This window comes from Amblyomma maculatum, chromosome 7 (assembly GCF_055883805.1).
Source record: "Amblyomma maculatum isolate TAMU_Amacu chromosome 7, ASM5588380v1, whole genome shotgun sequence".
Classification (NCBI taxonomy): domain Eukaryota; kingdom Metazoa; phylum Arthropoda; class Arachnida; order Ixodida; family Ixodidae; genus Amblyomma; species Amblyomma maculatum.
In genome coordinates this window covers 111,973,175-111,988,928 of record NC_139350.1, presented here as the reverse complement: position 1 = coordinate 111,988,928, position 15,754 = coordinate 111,973,175, and the positions used below count along the sequence as shown (strand labels likewise).

The 15,754-nt window shown below is 46.4% G+C and overlaps 1 protein-coding gene across 6 annotated transcripts in view; it reads left to right on the top strand.

Moving 5' to 3' along the window:
- The window catches only part of LOC146184434 (uncharacterized), a 237,256-nt gene that overhangs the window by 22,705 nt on the left and 198,797 nt on the right, over positions 1 to 15,754 (top strand). For all 6 annotated transcript variants that reach the window (XR_014708867.1, XM_084609389.1, XM_084609390.1 and 3 more), the window contains 2 exons: positions 14,768 to 14,926; positions 15,440 to 15,524. Coding sequence is in view for 5 of the 6 variants with exons in the window: in XM_084609389.1 (XP_084465515.1) it covers positions 14,768 to 14,926; positions 15,440 to 15,524 (244 nt within the window). In the remaining variant the exon portion in view is untranslated. The remainder of the gene's footprint in view (positions 1 to 14,767; positions 14,927 to 15,439; positions 15,525 to 15,754) is intronic.

Genomic DNA, 15,754 nt, shown 5'->3' with positions numbered 1-15,754 from the left:
TTCTACTTTCTTGGTTGACTTTCCTGCACAACCCTCCTAACTTATTCCTGGAGGAAAAAAGGAGCTTCACGCCGGCTTTGCTGACAATCTTTTTCAGGTTGTGCGAAACTTTATGCACATACGGTACGCACACCATGTCCTTATAATTTGATTCGCGTGAAACCTTCTGAATCCTGCTTTCTGATAGGATTGACTCGGCTACGCTTGAAAGGATCTTAGTCGGGTAGCCTGCAGTAGTGAGCCTAGTGATCTGAGCGTCAAAGCTGGCCTGAGTTTTGTGCTTGCATGAACTATGCAAGGCTGCTTTAATGCAGGTTATAACTATGCCGCGCTTAATAATCTTGGAGTGAGCCAGTTGGAAGGGCAGAAGGCTCTTCTGGGAGCGTGGAGAGTACATCCAACACACATGATCGTCCGATAGCACAAGTTCCAGATCTAAAAACCAAAGTTTGTGGTCAGTGGGAAATTCTGTGGTCAATTGTAAGTCATTAAGTTCAGTGCTGAACGTGTCAAAAATCTGAGCAACAGGTTGTTGGGCGTCATCTTTGCGGTAAAAAACCAAACAATTATCAACGTAATGCATAACTTTAATTACAGTGTCATGGTCAAGCTTGGCTTGAAGTTGTCTATCGCACGAGGCTAAAAACAGATCACTAAGAATGGGAGCGAGGCTGGATCTATGCAAACCCCTTGTTTTCGGATGAAAAGCCTGCTATCCACACTAGCGAACGTGGACTGTAAATAAAAGCTAAGCATTTCTTGAAACACGGCGACATTCATACCACAGGAATTCTGGAACTTAGTGACACTGTGACGATCAATGCACTCACTAATTTCGGAGATCACTGCTCTTTGCGGTAGGGAATAGTACAAGTCCTTATTATCTACCGAAAAAGCGCTGACATGGGCTGGACACTCACTCTGTAGAAACTCAGACAGTGATTCAGGCTTTCTGATGAAGAAAGGGTCTTCAACGTCCAGATGCGACAGGCACTTCTGCAGAAACACCGCTGCCTCGCGCTGCCAAGTCCCTCGTTCGGAGACAATGACACGGAAAGGACAGCCTTCTTTGTGTGTCTTGGCACTGAAGAAGATTGTAAGGCTAGGTGTCTTGGATGTCTTGACAGAAGAGGCTAGTCTTGATAGGCCAGCGCGTTCACAAAGCTGCACTGCCTGCTCCTGCACTTTCGATGGTTTCACTGATTTCATTTCCTTGAAGTTGGCTAGGACAGCGGCTTGAGCCTTCTCCTTATAAACGTCTTCAGCCACGAACTTGGTGACACGTGTGTCAGTCCGTCGCTCTATTCCCACAAGAGCTCAGGTATCTCAATCGTGACGGTTTTGATAATTTCTATGTGATATCAGGACCATGATTGTGTTGTAATTTGACTTTTATGCGCTTTGGCTGTCTTATATATATTGCTACTAAGTTTCGCAATAAACCATTTGGTTGCTAGTCAGCTCATGTGTCTGTCTCGCCTTCCTACACGTCCCATCCGTTTGAGCTGTTCCTTCCTTCCATTCAACATGAACCAACCAGCCCGACAAATCCCTTTTCTTGAATTGACAATTCATGTTGTTTAAGTATGCTGAGCCTTTGGAAGATGTGCTGCTTTCCTCCTTTCGTGTGCTATCGTCTAATTGCTGGGTTTGATTGTCAACTCAAACAGCAGGATCTGATAATGGTAAACACAAGGCTGGCATTGTTTTGTGTGCTTCTCTCTTTGTCTGGGTCTTTCCGCTGGTTTTAATCCTTACCAATATGTACCAACTGGCCCAGCTCTCCGCTCTATAGGGCAGGATCTGAGCCCAATAGAATGACAAAAGTTGACAAGCGCTGAAAGGCGCCTTTCAAAAACATCCCCTCGAAAATACGGCAGGGTGCATTCAGAAAAATGGCACTTAGCGGGCGCTGGAGTTCTCATGAGCTGTCGTGTTTTTAACGTATGGCCGTCTATGGAGCCTTCGCTACCAGCGTCCATAAACCTTGCTTTTTCCCTTTTCATGCAGTCTATAAAAACGCTCTACCAGGGGCCGATTCTTGTGGCGAGTCTTTGTGTCCGTGTTTTGTTCAATTTTCCTTTCTGTTCATGGCTGCACGGCAAACAAGTTCTTACGCAAAGCGTACACATCTCAATGGGTCGAAAATCCGTCGCCGTATCCGAAATTCAAGAAAACAGCGTCGGGGAAAATATCCTATCGGCAACGATCAAATGTGTGAGGCAACGATAGCTTGTAAATCGTACATGGTAGTTCCATGCCATTTCGTTTCGCAGTTAGTATGAGTCCTCTAGTGAAGTTGCAGGCTGCTTTCGATAAGGATTCGAAACTGCAACATATGCACCTCTGAAAACTGCACAAATATATATATATATATATATATATATATATATATATATATATATATATATTAGGGGAAATGAGGGTGCCCGTTATAATACATGAAGGAAAGAAGCCAACAGTCGGCGAGGCCAATGAAAGCGTTAAGGCCCGTTTGCACTAGGCCGATCTACGTCGGCCGACCATCGCCAGACGCGTTTTTTGCGTGGTCGTCGTGCTTGTCACATGGCGCCGACGCCGACAGCGCGCCGATGGCCGACCGACGGGGATGTTGCTCGGCCGACGCCGAGAGCGAAGCGATCGGGCTGCCGTCGGCCGATTTCCTAGTCACACTACGACGACGCGATGCCTCACTGCCCGAGCCGACCAATAGCAGTCGCTGCCTTCACCTCGCCCCGCCCACCGCCGCGTCTCTCGTCTGCTGCAGACCCCGGGGCTACTGATTTCGATACCTGCTTCTCGCTTTTTACCACTCGTTCACCGAATAGCGCACGCATTCGCTTAATGAATACTTCATGATAATATTAAACTCTTTGCCATTTCCCGTGTGAGCGAGAAATTTTATCGGGAATGCGCCGATGACGACGAGTGCATTACAACGCTGCTGCAGTTTACATCTGTGTGCATACACACACGCTGCTCGTTTTCATGGCAATACAACCGCCTGCCGGGCTCTACTTTACTCGGGTATTTTCTCTTCTCGCGTTACGGCTGCACATTGCGCATTTAGGCAATGCGATAACTCCTCAAGGACCGCCGATGAGGTGATGTACCGCATGAGAAATGTTTGGGATTTGGTTGTTGACATCGTACGCGAGCGGCGCTTCCTGCTAATTGTATTTGCTTTCTTCGATGCCATCAATGCTCGATTCTGATTCCTTTTAACCGGAAGTATGTTCGGCAATCATTTGCATGAATTAAAACGGTGTTATTTGTGTCACACGAGTGCCGCCTACTACTACCAGCCGCCCTCAACATTGCTCGGCAAACAGGGTTGCGCCGGCGCTCACCGCTTTCTGTACCGGCGTCCCGTGATAAAAGCAAACGTCGGTTTTAGGTCACTATAACCAAACCTACCCTCGATGACCGTTTGCACTCGTTAAAACATGATAATTTGCTCCCCACGATCGTCGAAATCACACACACGATTCCTGCGGGCTTGCTAGGCCTACTCGCCTTCGACGGGGCCGGCGTTGACTCATGTTCAGCGAAAAAAGCACACCCGCGAGTGTGGAAGTGTGATAACATGAACCGCCATCGTTCCTTGCCTATATTTTAGCATGTATATGACACAGGGAAGCGTAGTACGTCGTTCGTCGGCATTTCATTTTCGCTTGCTCGACGATCTGCCGAGGACTGATCGGGCGACCGTCGGCCGATGTGTTTCGTCGGCGTCGCTGGTCTGGCAACTTGTCACACTACGACGACAGGCGGTCGTTGGTCGTGCTGGCGTCGTTGTCGGTCTAGTGGGACTGGCCGGTGCATCAACGACAGGATCGGCCGACCAACCCGCCGACCACCGACGTCGGCGTCGCATCGGCATCGGCGTCGCGTCGGCCTAGTGTAAACGGGCCTTTAGGGATGGTTCTTTGTCTTTTCCTTTATTGTTTACTTGGATAATCACAGAAATTAGTAATGTAATCTGTTTACGGGAAATATAATTAAACACAAACTAGAAGGCAAAACAACGTGCCGATGGTGGGAACCGAACCCACGACCTCCGAATATCGCGTCCGGTGCTCTTCCAACTGAGCTACATCGGCCGCTGTCCCCCCTGCTACTTGCTTGGGTATTTATGTTGTCTGTATAAGAACCTTGAGAGTATTCACCAGCACCACCCTCAACCATAGCGGCGGACGTGGAACGTCCTTTGTTACCGCCAGCGCCACGTACAACGTGATCAACAGCGAAGGCGAAAGCTCCGAATATCGCGTCCGGTGCTCGACGCGATATTCGGAGGTCGTGGGTTCGGTTCCCACCATCGGCACGTTGTTTTTTCTTCTACTTTGTGTTTAATTATCTTTCCCCTAAACAGATTACATTACTAATTTCTGTGATTATCCAAGTAAACATTAAAAAAAAAGGCATAAAGTACCATCCCTAACGCTTTCCTTGGCCTCGCCGACTGTTGGCTTCTTTCCTTCATGTGTTATAACGAGCACCCTCATTTCCCCTTAATTGATCTACTCTCGACTTAGTAATATATGTGCAGAAGAAACACTCATAATATACACCGTTGCTGCATACGATCTAAAGACTGCGCACATGTACAGGAGCCAAAGAGGCTTTCAATCCCATTCCCGTTCGATAGACCTCTCTTAAAACTGGTATTCGTTAGAGCTTCACCGAAGGGCTGCTTATACAATCAGACCCCTTGTTTCTGATGTTGAACGCCTCAACCAACACCAGCGATAATTCGTCATTGCCTCTTCCGATATCCCTGTCTGTTTTAGCAATGGCGCACACGATTTTATCAGCAGCCCTTAGGGTGAAGTTGTACTCTAACGAGTACACATTTTTACACAGGCCTATCTGACGAGAATGTGTTCGAAGCCACTTTGGGATGTGCACAGCATCAGTGTATAAAATTATCGTTTCCTTTGCAAATAAAGTTTAATTGAGAGTAGAGCTCGTTCATGCCTGTTTCTGTCCTCGTCCTTTACTAGCTTATTTCGCGCTAAAATTATTCGGTTTCCATCGTAATCTTCCTTGGAATATTTCTTCAATTTCCGTTTAATAACCTTTCACCGAGAAAATACATAATCTTCATTGGCCTAGTAGCTTGTTAGGGTCTCGATTGTGGCTTTCCGGAAGCTACAGGCAGCATCAGAGGTCTCTCACAACTCCGGCTCGCCTCCTCGATCCCGTTCTACGTGACAATCTTGAGAGAATAGAATATTTCTTGTTCGCAGCTATAGATGAGGGTGGTGCTGGTGAACACTGTCCAGATTATTTTATGAGCAACATCAATACTGAAAAACCATAACTGCACAGCCGTCGCTATAGCTCAGCTGGTAAGAGCACCAGGTACGATATTTTAAGGCCGTTGGTTCGGATCCTACCATACGCGTGTTTTTTTTTTTCTTGACATAGCAATACTGCGCCAGGTTTCGGCCCGTCGCGTCGTCCCGGGAAGGGCCACGTTTGAACCAGTTGCGAAGAAGAATAAGAATAAGAGGAGGAGGAAGAAGAAGAATAAGGAGGAGAGAAAGAAGAGGAACAAGAGTAAGAGGAGCAAGAAGAGCAAGAAGAAAAAGAAGAAGAACGCTCGGTCACCGGCAGCTAATGCTTTGGCTCCGCATTCGGTTCAGCAGCATTGAACCCTTCTCATTCATATGTGGGCTGATAGCTTACGCTCTCGCGTCATATTTTTAAAGGATGAGCTTAAGTGTCCCCAATAATGTAGCACCCTACACTGGTAAGAAGTGATAGGGGAATAATGTAGCAGGCAGAAGAAGTTTCCGCCGTTGCTTTCGTAATCCAATTAGGGTTAACCAGTTAAACAACAACTAATGTTTTTCTTCTACTCAGCATCTATTCATCTCTCACTCGGAAACTGCTGCACTATACAAATGTATGTAAACAGCAAAAATGTCTTCTATGCTTTTTTTGCCTTCTTGAATTCGTATTAAAAATGCTCCAAAATTCCTGAACATTATTTGATGTCGAATACAAAATGAAGAGAAGCGAGGTTTTGTTGTGGGCTGATTGGTGGAACGTTACTATAACGAGAACATCGCAGAAATAGGACACGCTACGGTTGTTGTGATCCTCCTCTTCCTGTGTATAGGTTGTAATTACTGTCAGCTGCCGCGCGGGGGCCGACGGGAAAAATGAAGCCTTTCCGCTTCCGGTCCGCCATCTTCTTGGTCATTGCCGGCGTCTGTTGGGGTTTCGTTAGGGTAGTTCGGATAATCCAAGGTGCTAGGAATTCTGTAATTTGCTACAATAATGGTCAATTGCGTTGTCTACGGATGCGGCAATAGGTCGTGAAAAAATTTTTGAGAACTGCACAGCTGTCAACTTTTTGGGGTAGACGCCTGCTGTGGCGGGCCTTGAACTCTTGCTTCTGCTGCGTCGTTTTGCTAAAGCATTGCCGTGCTGACTGTTCCGCTCGATGTGATATAAACGCAGTTGTGTATGTGCAAGTGATCGCGCTTACTCAATGACAACTTCATAAACATGCTACTTTCAACCCTTGGAGGAGAACCTTTCGGACTTCTGCCCTTCTGCTCCCGGTACGTGTATGCAGCGTAACTGCAAGCGCGCTAAAGCGCTAGAGGAAGCGAGGAATACTTTCAAGCCGTTGCACGTTACTAATTAGCTCTTGCGAGCTTTTCCCTGTGACTGTGGGTACCAGACCAAGCACTGACCAGACACACCGGTGCGCGCACTACAAGCGTCGGGCTAATATTATCGGGATACAGAACAGTGCGACGCTCGTTCGTGCCTGCTTTGCGGCCGTCCTAGTCAGTCCCTCAAAGCCCGCTTTCCTCCGGCGTTTTAGTAGAATACATGTTACGCTATACATGCTTAGGCGCCAGGGTGTGGCTGGAATGCTCTCCGCTACAAAAAATACAAGCAAAAGAAAAGTGTCGTTCGTACATGAATCCGAACTGCGAAAACGCTGCTCGCGGACGGAAGCAAAGCGGTGGAAATCGCTGACATAGGGTTGGGTCTACAGTATGCTAGAATACTATAGTCACGCAATGCCAGATCGCGATAGTGCTTCACGATTTTTTCCGTCGTGTGATTCCACCACACGTCAACTTTGGTATGCGACGATCGGGATGGACCGGGCAGCGTCGCGCACGTGGCCAACAAAATGGCGGACGGCGCTCGTGCGATGGCGTCATGGGGTGCGATGATGTCATGTGAAATAAACCCATACGTTGTGTTTTGTTTATTTTCCGCGTGAAGTAAAGTGCCCAGCCAGGGGTAGGAAGCTACCGCTTTTCCCACTGAATTTAATCCTAGCGCTAGTGGAAATAATCCAAGCGCCGATTGATATAATCAGCGCTCCGTGTAACTTAATTTGTTTGCCAAGCATTTAATCAAAGCGCCAGCGTATTTAATTCTAGCGCACTCGAATAGTTACAGTTCCAACCAGTTTAATCCGAGTACTAACGCCGATAATACAGGAGCCAGCGGAATAAATGCGGGTGCCAACCAATGCGTGCGATAGAGGGCTCCAAAGCACGAAACAGAAATTCCGGAAATAAATCGAAAGTGAGATCATTTTTCAGACCATGCGACGAGTAGGCGAAGCGTCAACTTATAGGATAGCTTTCATAAATATTTTAACAAACGTTGCCTTGATACAAGTATTTAAAAAAAGCCGTTTAAAACACACAATCTCGGCAATAAAATACTATAGAGGGTCCGGGAGCTGTGGCTTACTGGCTCTTTATTCTAAGAGGACAAAGTAGCCAACAATTGTGCGCACTGCTCATTACAGAACATATGTAGACATAAAATGCGTTCGATGAAAGACACAGTTATTTTATCACGCAATTAAAAAAAGGTTTAATAAACCGTATCTAATTCCAGAAAGCTCCAAAGCAGACGGCAAGTTTTGCACCTCCGTTTACGCGCTACCGGATTGTCGTCTGCTTTTGCGCAATATCAGGAGATTGGAAGAAAGCACAGACACGCGAATTCACTATTATAAATAGGTGTACATTCTTTTGCTAGAAATAGAAATGTTTTCTTAAGAACACAAAAAAACATTAATAAAAACAAAGAAGACAAGAGAGTTCCACAGCAGGCGGCAATCTTTGCGCCTGCGTTGTGTGTGCCGCATTGTCATCTGCATTTGCACGACGGAATGGAGCCGGACGGTGGTGGTGCGTAACCGTATACTATAAGCAGATAATAGTCTGCGTGTTTTCATCCTTTTCGAAAGAAGTTTAGGGTTCAGTATTTTTTTTCCATGGAAGCCGATGAGCAGTGCTTTTACGTCCTAATGGCCCACCGAAAATGGCTCCAGCTGCACCAAGAATAAAGAACTGCAAAGTCTTGGACGGCCGTCGACAAGGTTTGCTGGGTCGTATTCAATGAATTTTTGAGCTACATAATAGCCTGTGTCGAAGGTGAAGAACTGAAGCGACTTTTCTTTTTGACAACGCTCCTGCTCACAGCCATTCCGAACAGGCTAGCCTGGCCAGTCAGATGCACTCGATCAAGCCGTTGCCTCCTTGCAGCCCGTTTCTCAACCCTATAGAGGAAGTGCCTTCGTGGTTCAAGTCGGAACTCAAAGCTTTCCTCAGCGAGAAGAGGGACCTGGTGCTCAGCACTCCGCCCGGAATGACTAAAAAGGACAATCGGCGCAGTTTGCTGTTTGACGCTGCCCGACACTATATGTAGCAAATAAATACAAAGGGTAGAGTCTGCTGCTTTTGACAGCCATAACTTTTCTTCTACACGGGCAGCTTTGCGTGAAGACCATATGTGAAATTGCCGAGTTACAGCTAGACCTGCCTAGTGTCCCTCAGACTTTCGAAAGCATTAACGTTTCTTTTACACGGGCAGCTTTACGTGAAGACGATATGTGAAATTGCCGAGTTACAGTTAGACCTGCCAAGTATCCCTCAGACTTTCGACAGCCATAACTTTTCGTTTACACGGGCAACTTTGCGTGAAGACGATATGTGCAATTTCCGAGTTACATTTCGGCCGCCTAACTTTTCATTTACACGGGCAGCTTTGCGTGAAGACGATATGTCAAATTGCCGAGTTACATTTAGACCTGCCTAGTGTCCCTCAGACTTTCGACAGCCATAACTTTTCTTTTACACGGGCAGCTTTGCGTGAAGACGATATGTGAAATTGCCGAGTTACAGTTAGATCTGCCTAGTGTCCGTCAGACTTTCAACAGCCATAACTTTTACACGGGCAGCTTTGTGTGAAAACGATATGTGAAATTGCCGAGTTACAGTTACACCAGCCTAGTGTCCCTCAGACAATAAAATGAATTTCAAAGACGGCCGCTTCTGCCCTTGTATAAACCTATAGTTTGTTAGCAACCTAAGCCGCTAGGATTGCCGCCCAGGCAAATTAAGGACTGCTGCTAAGGTGACCATAACGAGAGGACAGTTGCTGTTCCTGGCCTTGGTTGTAAGCTTCGCTGTACATATAGTTTTACACACTTTGCCGTACCTCGGCCAGACTGCATGCAATGGCGCGCACTCAATCTCTTCGTAGTAGTGGCCGTATAAATTTTAAAAAGCAATAAAATGAGGTAATCTTTCTCTGGCTCAGTCTTTTCGCCTGGCCCAACTGAGCTTTACAGTAATCCTTCTTTTATGCTAGCGGTGTTGAATCATGATTAGAAACACAATTACATTTCTGCACCGATTGCAATTTTATAAAAACAGCTGGCTGTTGTGTGAAGGCCGCACTTGCCATCATTATGCAGATTAAGTACACATCACAACCCATAACAAACAGTGTTTAACCAGTCAATTAGAAGATGATAGTTCTTTCACTTCTCAGGCCTCTGAGCTAAAAGCTATAAGAGACGTCATAAACGTCAGTTTTTAAGTTGAGCGTGGTTCTTAGTTGCTGCAAGATACGAGAACAAAGTCGAATAGGGCATGCAGGTGTGACGGTTAAGAGTCGAATGGTCAGCAAAGTGATCTCAATTGCGATTTATTTCTGGAATTATGTTTCTGCTTTAGAGCCTTCTACCACATTCATTTTCCACATATTGAGAAATTGGTTGACGCTGGGAGTAAATCCGCTGGCGCTTGTATTAATTGCTTTGGCACTAGAGTTAAATTGAATGGCGCTGGATTATTCGTGTTGGCATTTGGATTAAATCCGCTGGCGCTTCGATTAAATGCTTGGCGCTGGAATTGAATTACACGGCGAGCAGATTATAGCAGTCGGCGCTCAGATTATGTCCCCAATCACTGGGATTAAATTCGGAGGGAAAACCTGCATGCAGTTTCGGCTTCAACTGCTTAGGCGTACCTGGCGACTGAACGAAACTGATTATTATAAAAAAAATGTCTCGATGTATAGGCATGCAGCACAATAAAATGCGGCGGTAGCCGAGTTATGTTGTATTTCAATGGCAGAAGTGGAGCGAGAGTTGTCTGTTCCAAAGGAAGATTGGGATGAGATATCGTGGAGCGCCCCGTGGAGCAGCGATATTTGATTTGTTGAAATCTGGTGATTTGGCTTTATGCCCCTATGCCACGTCTCCTGTTTCCGTCTCTGCTCCTGCCACGACCGATGCACTCTCGCTTCCTCATCGCTGCACGGAGGTCCAAGCAGCTGCGAATAGCATGAAAGCTGCGTCTGCTTTCCGACCTCCAAGGAGTCAACTTTCACTGCGAAATCCACGCGGTGAAAAATTTTTTTGCGGCAGCTGCATCGAAATCGAGCAAGGAGCGGACGCCGCCGTCAAGCACCGGCATCAGGCCTATCGCAGTGGGCAGCCGTCGTAGTGACACTGTATAGACGAAGAGTGGCTACTGGTCATAAAAGAAGCTTCTACAGAATAAAACGGAATATGTGAACCTCACAAAGCCCGCTACGTGAGCTGTATGCATGATTATCAGCTTTGCCCACTACGGCTGCTGCAAGACGACGAAATTCAGCAGCCAGCCATGACAAATCGACTTTCGAAGCACATTTTTTCACATTTGGAAGTCGAAATGATTTCGCATCACGACCAACAAAAAAAAAATGTTTTTAAGCATTATTTACGTTATCTCCATTATACCGAGCGAACGCCTAAATTACTGCAGGCAGGAAAAAGCTTTCCTTCTCTTCACTTGAGATGCCGTCGCGCTGAACTCAGCGTTGGCATCTCTTTCAAACGGCATCTCTGAAGCTTCTAAGACGTGTGTTAGCTTTGCTCGAATACTTAATTATGCTTTATTAGCAACGCAAAGATTCATACATTTAGAGACAGTTGTTTTGACTGCAAAAATGTGCTCTCAACAGAGTGAAGGCGACGTGGACCATTGCAGAGGGCGGAGCCACGAGAACGAGTTCTGTGCGCTGATTGGCTTACGTCCATCAGGAAGCACGCAGAGGAATAAATTTGTTACCGTAATGATGACAGCGTATTCTGGCAAAAATAGGGCTGCGACTTGAAAGCTATTGATACCATGGAAGTTTCGATAAAGTGCGTTATTAGAGAGATCTATCGAGCCTTATTTATTTTATTGTCCTAGTTTTCTTACTAAACTTGACTGGACCCAAATCAAGTTAGCTAAAATATTACTAATAACTTTTACTCTCTCATTTTATATTTCTGCTAAGCAGTTTCCGTGCCACCGCCTGAATGTTTCAGTTTGTAGCTGAAAGATATGCATGATTCCAACAAGCCGCCACAGCCCTTCAGAACGATGCCAACGCTGCTTTACACCGCTATTTCTGCTTCTCATTAAAACCAGAGCTTGGAGAAAGTCAACGATGAGCAGCACAGCGAAAGGGAAGCCTGATGACTATGAGGGACGCAGAGCGCCACCCCGCGAAGAAAGAGAGAACGTTACGAAAATTTTAATTCCCCGCTTTCCACCGTGTGGCAGAGATCAGCTAGTATTTATTCCTAATAAAATTAGAGCAGGTGCGGAAACTCTTGCAGGCATAGCATAACGTTATCCTGTTTAAATTACATTTTTACAGTGTTACCGCATGGCGAACTTTCCTGTTAGGGCTGCAAAACGCAGAAAAACGTTTTAGAATGCCGGTTTCCTTGTATCTAGTTAACGCCGATAGTTTCGCAATTACCACAGCAAAAAACGTGATGATAATGGCTAACACAAATATTGAAAAAATATTCTACGCAGAAAGATGCTACATGACTGCTCGTGAAAATTATAAATACGTGCGTATTCGAAGCAAATTGCTCCCTGCATAACTTATAACTGCGTAAACAGTGCGCAAGCGAGACTTTTGGTCACCTTGCGCAGGGTTGCATTTAGGGTCAGTGGCAGCATCTAGTGACAGTAAGTCACAGCGCATCGGCGAAAGGCGACAGCGAATGCGAGTACGCAGAGCGCCAACATCGGGGTGATGCGGAGGGCTCTTACGTGCCCTGAATACGCTGCCGAGTGGGTCACTCGGGACAATATTTTTGTATTTAGAGGCTGCTATGAGTGATGACTGCGACACAAGCGACAGTTTTCACGCAGCAACTTTGCTGCTGCTGCCCGGTGCGATCGCCTGGCGTCTGGTAGTTCCCACTCCGCTGCTGAAGGCCTCGCGCATATAGAGCTCCTCATCATTATCAGGTGAAAGCCTTTAAAGGGAAGGTGCACCGGTTTTAGATTTCGATGAGTTTCGAGCGGTTGAATGATTATAACTTGTACTTAAAGCATGCGAAATATCTTGGCGCTAGCATTTGAAACATGGCGCAATTAGCGATTAAGATCACCACGGCTATCAGGCTTCACCGCACTGCACAGCGACGCATGATGACGTCATTGACGGTACCGGTACGTTTTCTGCATGGACACACTTGGTTTGAAGAAATGAAAAGAAGGCTGCAGAAAAAAAAGCCCTAGAAACGTTGATTAGCATCGTCAGAAAATGTGCAGCAGAACGTGGGCGAAGGCAACGAACATTAGTAATAGTACCGTCTGTGACGTCATCACTGAACTTATCCGCAGAACTTTAGTGCTGTTAGGAGAAGCTCAAGGTGTAATCGTCGATTACGCCATCAGTTGGAGTGCTAGCGCAAAAACATTTTGCATGCATTACCTACAGCCTATGTAGATTTTAATCCTTGAATATCGCGAAATTCTCGAAAAGTGATGCAGCTGCTCTTTAATGTCTCACACTGTCGTCCGTTCGCGAGAAGTGTTCAACGGGATACCGCAAGATTGTTAAAAATGAATAAATCTTGTCTTCACAGAGAATACCACCTCCGGCCCTAAGATCCCCAGCCTAGCGCTTTAACTAACTGCGCCACACCCGGATCGTGAAACGCTCATCATAATTACCCTTGTCTACCGTGAGGATAACAGCGGGATTCCGCGAGTGACAGATACTGCGCCTTTCCATTCCTGTAAATGAATTGTAAAACGCCAGTGAACTTTGACGTGTTCAATGGAATGCTGGTTGTGTTCGACAAGAGGCGCGCGATTTACCGTCATGACAAGTTATGACGTCATCAGGCAATTCATGCGTATATGAAGCTCACCCTGCCGGCCGTCCGATCCAGGTGTCCGTGCAGCGTCTTTCATTTGACGCTTCCTCGAATGCCGCACTACACTACAAACAGAAGCAGACCCAGATGTTTAGGAGGCGTTAGTACATCAGGCATCAGCAGCGTTTTAATTGATTTACAGGATAGACAAGGCGCAGTATCTTTCACAATTCTCTGCGGACACTTGCACCACGCCGTGAAGGAAGGAAGCAAGATGGAGTGAAAGAAGAGAAGGCGATAGATTTTTCGTAGTGGAGGGCTATGATCCACCGCCTTTCGCCTAATCGCACTTTAGTGTTCAGAGTTCCCTTTAGAGTGTTTTTATTATTACATGTGCTCCACAGTATACCAATGACAATTCGAATCTTTAGTACAGCGTCGGCCAGTTTCTATGTGCTGTCCGCTGCCTCTTCGATGCGAAACTGGCTAGGTAAAGCGAAGATTTGGGCAGGTAGGGAGCGTAGCAGTTCCTCGCCCGGCGCGTCCGAGGGTGGCGCCGTTGCTGGAAGCGCCGTACTTGTCCAGGCATGCTTCTGCACGCAGGCAGTTGTCCTGATCGTATGTATATTTCTTTATGTTCTGATAACATTGCTGCTTTTTCTTTTCCAAGCAGTGCTCGCAGACAATGCTGCGCGGTGACACCGTCTGTGGACGGAGCTTGAGGGAATCCGCTCGCCGGTGCTTTCTGGTTCGTGTGTCCCTGCTTGCACTGTGGCGGCAGCTCGCAAGCGATGGTAGTAGGATGCCTCGATGCTTTCGCACACGTGTCCTCTGTTTCATAGCGAGATATCACATTCAGTTATGTGGGGGTCGTTGCTGTTTGGGCAGAAGCGGGCGTGCACAGTGCCGCCTTGTCTGGACGCTAACCCTCCGAATCGTTAAAAAAGCAAATCCCCTAAGTGCTCGCACCATGATAATGGTTTGCGCATGCGAAGAGCCCGCCATTCTGGTCGTTAAACTGTTTCTTAAACACAGTAACGATATGCTGTAACTATTGTAAAAGTAAAGCAAGCGCTGTAATCGCACACGACGACGGAGCTTTTTGCAACGCTTCAATACCATTGGATTTCATTCGTTTCCTATGAAAGGAGCTGTCTTAAATAGGGAACAATTACTTTTATAGAAGTTGGCTAATGCTCGCTCAGAAACTGCACTGATATATTGAAACGATTACTGAACTTCACATTTCGCGACAGGAACCTCAACGGAAACATATCTGCACACATTCTGAATCTGTAAATATTTGTGCCGTGATCGCAGGAGGAAACCATAGCCATGAGGCCGATCGCTTCATGGTTACCATCGGGACGCCCCGCCCATTCGACGACGCTCGTGCTTTTTGTGGCCCCGACAAGTACCTGCTGAACCTGGCTTTCGCTACGGATGTCTCCCATATACGGGCCACTTTTCAAGAACATCGTGAGCAATTTTTTTATAAATAAACTGTGCTCAAAATGGTTGCTACTTTGCCGGAGTAGAGCTGAAGGCGACAACATTTTACAATTTTGCGAATCAGTAGAAGAGAGGCAGCCGCTCTATACCAATGGACTCGGATCGTCTCGCACTCGAGATTGCGAGCACTAACAGAGGTCCGCTTGCACATGAAGCTGTATTGGAATCTACAGCGAAATATATTTGAAATTTATGGCCTACGTATGATAGCAGCAGAGTTTCGGATTTTGAGCTCGGCCACCAACTACACAGTACACTGGCCGGGTCACCATGTGAAAGCTACTTTGATCGATCAAAAAGCAAATAGAGCCAACATTCTCATCGCTCAATCAATCCTCTCCCTTCTGTGCGTTTTTGTTTTGTGCAACTTAACCACGTCTGACGAATCGAGCTCCTGCATGTATGAACACACGGCCTCGGTTTGCAATTACGATCTGAAATATTTGTAATTTGTATTTCTCCACGTTTTCGCTATTTCAGGTTTAAACTCGTCCTACGTCTGGCTCAACTTACGAATCATCGAAGGATTTTTTCATTGGCTAGACCCGATTCCTCGGCTTTTTCTGTACGTATATTGTTTCACTTTCCGTCAGTTGCGTGCGACTTGTGAGTACGCGCCGAAACCTTGCTATCTAGAAACAGGCATGCAGTATTATACGAAATGCGCCAAAAAACGCCTGAAACAGAATATTTCCATGCTGTTATCTGACAAAGTTTTCAGAAATAATGGCAGGCATTCTGGTCATATGGTCGTTCCGGTTGTTATGTGTGGTTACATCAGCGCAGTAAATACAA